This window comes from Caenorhabditis briggsae, assembly GCF_000004555.2.
Source record: "Caenorhabditis briggsae complete genome, chrX, whole genome shotgun sequence".
Lineage (NCBI taxonomy): Eukaryota > Metazoa > Nematoda > Chromadorea > Rhabditida > Rhabditidae > Caenorhabditis > Caenorhabditis briggsae.
In genome coordinates this window covers 4558531-4565328 of record NC_013491.2, presented here as the reverse complement: position 1 = coordinate 4565328, position 6798 = coordinate 4558531, and the positions used below count along the sequence as shown (strand labels likewise).

Below are 6798 nucleotides of genomic sequence, written 5' to 3'. Positions count from 1 at the left end.
GTTCATCCTCAATGCCATAGATACAACCTGTCAGGTTCTGAATTCAAATTTCCCGCTTGTAATAACACCTTTGAGAGGATGCCGTTTCCGTCTGTCCAGGCAAGAAGAGAGCCATAAGTTGCATCGATCGACAATATATGATACTATGTGTGTTGCGTGGTCCTTCCGCTCAACAGATGAGACGGACATCATCTGTTGCGAGCTGCAATATAATGCGTATAGATTAGCACAAAGGTCAAACACACGCCTCCTTACTATCTGTGTTGATCCCTTTGTAATGGACTCACTCTCCTCTTTGGCAACTAATGGTGTGAAGTCTCCAATACCTAAATCGCAAAGATGATTACCTTTCTCTGAAAACCGCTCATCGGACCATAAAGAGGTTCTGTAGACATATCGGTTTTTTCTATAACCTACCGTAACCCAAAGTTTCCTAAACACTGGGACTCTTAATCTCTGGGGTTTTCGTCAATTTATCATTTTTCAACAAACTTGAACGCTATTTTCCGAAAATTCACATTATATTCTCCAAGTCCACATTTTTTTGAAATTTAAGTTCTTACAGTAACCCCAGGATTCTTAGATGAAGTCTTTTTGTCAATTTTTTTATCCTCAATGCCATAGATACAGCCTGTCAGGCTCAAAATTCGAATTTCCCGCCAGTTATGACACCTTCTAGGCGATTTCGCAATATTCCCTGTATCCCGTGATTCAACAGTACCTATGCAAAGGTGCCCTATTACAAAGTGCCGCACTTCAACATCACGTGTTTTTTAGGCCAATAATTTATGCTAATTTTGAGACTAATTTTCTCTTGATTGTCATTTTTTTCTGGGTTTTTTTTGTCAACTTTTGATTTTCACTTGTACCGTAACCCAGCAATGGTTCAAATGCGTAAACTTACAATGTTTCCGACGGCTTCTTCCAATTAAAATCCTAAAATTTACTGGGATTTTTCTATTTTCTCACAGAAGTCATGTAAATGCTTGGTAAAAACCATTCTAGACCCATTTCGAGTTTTTGCCAACCACCTACAGTAACCCGATAGTAATTGTGATTTTTTTTTGTGAAATTCAAAAAAATTTCGAAAACATTCTTTTGCTCGGGTATTTTTCATTTCTGCTTAAAATTCTCTTCAACTTTTCTTCAAATTGTTATATTTTTCAAGACTTGTGTTTTTCAGATGATTCGCAATCGCCGTGGTTTGAAGGCCGGGGACGTCGTCTGGGCAGGCGCGTACCCCGGCCTTCTTGTCCGTAAGAAGAACTCGAATAGATGGGTCATCGAGTTCTTCGGCTTCTCGCACCAAGTTGGTTCGGAGAAGACTCAAGTGAGTTTAAAGCATAGATTATTTTTGAAAGAAATTCTCAAATTTCACTCATTCAAATTCCATTTCACAAATTTACAGAATATTGTGGCTCTCCACATTGGAGACTACGTCCCATGTCCCCAAGGTGAAACTGTTGGCTACTATGAAATCGCCATTCAAGAAGCAATGGACTTAATGGAGATGCTCCAACAAGATTGGGTGAGTGAAAAAAAAACTAGCAACTCAACTAATTTTGACGTTTCAGGGATCAGAAGGGCGCAGAAGCGTCTCACCAAACTTCTTCCAAAAGTTTGGACTCGTCCGCCACGTCGATGTCGCAATGGATCAAACTCTCGATGTGGACGAAACCATTGAGGAAGAGTACGAAGTGGGAGTCGTTGAACCAGACGAGAAGTCGGCCCAAAACCAAATTCTCTTTTCCGTCGTTATCTTCATTGTGGTTATCTTCATTCTCTGGAACTTTATGAATTGAAGTACCCAACCTGTTCCCTCCTCCTTCCCCCCGTTGAAAAACCCAAAAAAAAAAATCTGTGAACTACTTTTCAGATGCAAAAATAAAATTTCAGATGTGCACTCCAAGATCCCGAAGGGTCGTGACAATGGTCACCTCTTCCGCCCATCTTGTTCGTTTGCGTCCGTTGAAGACAAACTCAGGTTCCAACAATTCAGTGATGATCCAATCTTGCCACTATCACACCTTTCCACAATCCGATGAGCAGTTCTCGGAGAAATTGTGTCCACTTTGCGACTGAAGGATCAGAGAAGGCTCTCATCATAAGTTGTCCGGTAGGAGAGTGAGTCTGTTGCAAAGGGGTGAATGCAGACAGTAAAGAGTCACGTGTTTGATCTTTGTGCTAATCCACACACACACATTGTGTCTCGAACTCGCAATAGACGACGCCTTTCTTGTCTGTTGAGAGGGCGGACCACACAGCACACACAATGGCATGCTATTGATCGATAATATTGCAGGTACATCACTACAGCATCGGAATATCAAAAACCCTTTAGTTTTCATTGATGAATCGTTGCTCACTTCGATCCAGGCTTTCGCGGATTTTCAAGTAGGACGTCGAAGCCGCAAGTGGCAGTCGCATGTGGTTAACCCCAAATGCTTCTAGAAACATAGCAGACTCTTGCTTCGTGGTGAGGTTTTTGTCGTTTTGATATGACATTCAGAACTACATATGAACAGTTCAACATAAGTTAAAAATAACTAATCCTAATTTTTCAGAAATAATGACAACAGCCATGAAGAAGAGCGAAAAATTCTTTGTGTATTGCCAGGAGTCTTGTCTACTGAACTGAACAACTGAACGCCTGGAAGTGAAGAAGATTGCGATTTCCATGATGCCATCACCGTCGACTTCAAGCAGAAGATAACTACGATCACTTGATTGTCTACCATCACTTCACAAACATTTCGTCCACGATGTGAGTTTTATTATATTGCACTCATGCTGAAATTTTCCTTACGTGATATTCGGAAACTACAAACGAATCGAAATATTCCTGTTTCAGGCACCATCTCCCAGCCAACATTATCGCCCAATTTCAATAAAAGAGCTCATGGATGGAGACGGATCAGCTCAAAAAGGATAATCTTCAACTTCCAGTATGAAGCGAGAGGTCGTTCAAGAGACTACACGGCGCTTGGTATTCTAGTCCCCCGACCTCACGCCCACCCGCACAATGCTCGATTTTTCCTTTTTTTTTCGGCTGATGATTCGCTGTTTTGGGGGGATTTTTCTTAATATTGAACCGTTTTCAGCCATCCCTGATTACAAGTAATGGTTTGAATTTATTGAAAAGTTGTATCCTTCGGTTTTCAATCCATTCCATAGCTATCTTATTTATTCGAGGTTTTTGTCCGAGAGGAGTACACGATGTTTGGTATTCTAGTCTCCCGGCCTAACGGCCACCGTAAATCCACACAATTGTTTTCTTTTTTCCCTATTTTTCCCCGAATTTTAACATTCTACGTTCTTTTAGTGTAATTTTGTCATAATACCGAAACGTTCTCAGCAATCTCTGATCGGAAGACATGCTGTGGAAATTCAAAACGTCTCCTTCAACGCCGTCTTTAGGGGCAACAAGAATTTGCTCAATATTTTGAATTATCTTTTTAGGCGTATTTGAAAACGTGTGAATTCATTGAAAAATTTTTAATTTTCGTTCGTGAATCAAGATCCCAAGAAAAAATGCTATATCCAACCTAGGTCTTTGTTCGAGAGGACTACACGACGTTTGGTATTCCAGTCCCCCGGCCTAACGGCCACCGTAAATCCACCCAATACTCGATTTTTTTCTACCTCTTTTTTGTGCAAATCTTCCGATTAGTTGTTCTTCGGAGGTGAGCTTATCCTAATATTGAAATGTTTTCAGCCATCTCTAATTGGAAGATAAGTTGTGGAGTCGTGTCGCCTTCAGCGCCGTCTGGAGTGGCAATATCAAAACCATGAAGGCCCCAATAAAAAATTCGTAGTGAAAAAAGTGAGTAAAAATTTTACAGCTTCTAAAACAAGTCAAATCACCATGATCTAAAAATATTATTAAGTCATACAAATTTGGTATGTATTGCAGGTCCCTAAAGAATAATGTGTTCGCATAAAAATTGAAAACCTATCGTGAGGAATTGCTGCTCGCTTCTCATGCTCTCTTCCGAATGGTGAGCAAGAAAGAACAAATGCTGTAATCTATGCTCGCTAGGACACCAAAAAAGTATACATTAGTGTGTGTCACCAATGGACCGAACGAGAGCGGACGATTTGATTTGGATAAATTATATTTCCGTCGAAGAAAAGGCAAAACCCAAACTAGGAATCCTCTCGATACCGTAACCGATTGAGGAGGGATTGCTGTAAACTGAGATAATATGGAGAAGTGCTCTTCCATTACATCTACAACGTCCTCCGATAGACTTTCAGCAACCGAACCATGTGCGTTACGATCCAGGGTGATCTGTCTGTTTAGATTTTACATCGCAGCAATGATAATAGATTCTCGATAGGCCACTCCTTCACTATAATAGACTTTTCTGTTTTTTTTTTTGAAAAAGAGTCATGTTTTGTAATAATAAACGAATTTATCTGAATGCATGTCGTTACGAGAATTTCTTCGAATTGCCAAATTCTGCATGAGCTCGAAAATCTTTTGGTTTATCCCTGGTCTTCAGACATCCAGATTTATCCTGCCTGGATCTTTGCACGAGATGGAATTTTGGTTTAAAACGGAACCTGCAAGATCGCAAAGCTCTACAGCCAGCAGCGCCACAAGGAATGGCTCGAGGACGAACTATCATAGAACGAGCACGAGGTCCACATCGCCACAATCCACCTCGAGGAAATCGACAAAGAGGAGCTCCTCAGCAGGATGCTCCACGCCAAGAAGCTTCGCAAGCCCGAGGACGATGCGCTTCTGTTCCTGGACCAACTGAGCGGGTCCTGCGTCCTCGAAACCCTAGAGAGTAATGTGTAAGTTCAAATAATTGGGAAAGGCGGCTTCAATAACATTATAACATGACAAAAAAATTATTTCAAAATTACCCCATTTTTCAGGTCTTGTCGGTTCCAGAGCGGTCAGAATAAATGTATCGAGATATTTTGTGTTTTGTTGCCCTGGTTATTCTTGTTTTGGCAGGATAGATTATCTATTAGGCGAAGTCTTTTTTATACAGGCGCAGCAGACACGTAAGTTATTCGTAAAGCTTGAACGAACCGATGCATAAACACTATTTTCAGACTCCTCCGCCAACCACTAATATTCCGATGAGTGTGGACCATCTTGTAAAGAGATTGGAGAAAGAAATCGTAACGATCATTCAACGACCACCTACACCGATACGTTAGATGGATGTTCGATGGAAGGAGTTCCGTGCTTAGGTTTTGGTCAATTGCTCCTTCTCAAGTTTTCCAGGTATAGCTTCCTGGTGAAGATTGCTGTGGGTTTTCGATTTGGATGATCAAGAAAAGTTTTGAAATTAAGGTTTACTGCCCGGAAACTCTGAAGAATGATATGCATCAAGTTTCAAAACGGCTTCGCTGGAGGAAGTAGGGTTATGGTCGGAATGGGAGCGAGAAACTAGTCCGTCGAAAACAAGTCACAATTCCAGCAAGGAATTCTCTTGATGCCGTACCCGATTGAGAAGAGAAGTGATGAACTAGGATCATATGGAAATATTGTTCCGCCACACCATTTCCAAAAAACGTTCTGTTGCATCCGTTCCACTTCGTCATGAAAATTCGGATATCTTTTGAAAGAAGCAAGATGAACCTTGTTTTTTTGAAAAGAATTTTGTAATAATAAAATAATTTATCTGCATGCCATTACGAAAATTTCTACAATTTGGCAAGCTCTTCATGACTTGAAATGTGTATGGTTTATCTCTAATTTTCAGACATTCAGATTTCTCGTGTCAGAATTTTTGGACGACATATTAAGAAACATGGAAAACAGATGTCTTCATTCGTTTTTCAAAAATTCCTTCTATGCCTTAAAGTCCTCTAGAAAACCAATGCAAATTTTTCAATTTTCGTGAAATGCTTTCATGAAGAGGTACTGATGATATAATTAGATTTTGAAAAATTTCTCAGAACATTTAGGAGGATTACGGTAGTTTTGGAATTTAATAAGAACGAAAAAAGGAAGCTGATTTTTAATTTTCAAGAAATATCACCAAGTTTTTGCAAAAAAAAATGTTTTCGCAACAAAAAAAACCAAAAATTTTCAGCTTAATTTTTGCTAATTATACCAGTTGTTTCTGCATACTCAAACACCCATATTCTAGAATTTTTATATAATTAATTCTCCTTTTCATGGACTTTTTCTTTTTTATTTGCTTTTTCAGTAACCCCATGATTTTTCAAAACACATCCTTTCAAGGATTTCGCAATCGTCTCTGTATCCCGTGCTTCGACAGTCCCTATGCAAATGCGCCCTATTACAAATTCAAGACATTCTCATGTGTTATGTCAATGTTATTGTTTTAGGACCAATGATTCATTTACACATATGTTTTCTGAGTTGCCCAATCCTTTAGAATTTTTTGCTAATCTCGATTCTTCTTTTCCACCGTAACCCAAAAGGAATTTATATAGGTTTTCAACGTTATTTGAAGATTTTCTCCAGATAATTTTGCTAGAAATCCTGAATTTTTCAAGGTTCTATTGATTTTTTCGCATAAGATTTCCCAAAAATTTCTGAAATAATGTTCAGCTTCCCTCTGAGTTTTTGAAGAAGTTTTAAAAGAAAATCCCTCTTTCCCCACCGTAACCTTACCAAAATATTTGCCATCTAAAACTTAAGAATCCCTAAATGCTCATTAGTTTTACAGAATCAAACTTATAATTTAAGTTTTAATAGTTTCTTGATTTTTGAAGACAAAAATGTTGAAAGCCACTACAAAAAAGAATCTTAGAACTAGCTTCTTCCATTTTCAGAATGTCCCAGGAAAAGCAACTGACTGAAGG

General features: G+C 39.2%; 1 protein-coding gene across 1 annotated transcript; it reads left to right on the top strand.

Annotated features, from left to right (window-relative positions):
• Positions 1-1183: 1183 nt before the first annotated feature.
• Positions 1184-6129, top strand: CBG02153 (the record flags this gene model as incomplete). The annotated part of the gene is made up of 7 exons (XM_002643850.1): positions 1184-1330; positions 1409-1528; positions 1575-1769; positions 4258-4286; positions 4506-4796; positions 4888-5019; positions 6060-6129. The coding sequence occupies 7 exons, from the start codon at positions 1184-1186 to the stop codon at positions 6127-6129; spliced, it is 984 nt and encodes a 327-aa protein (XP_002643896.1).
• Between the last annotated feature and the right edge of the window lie 669 nt (positions 6130-6798).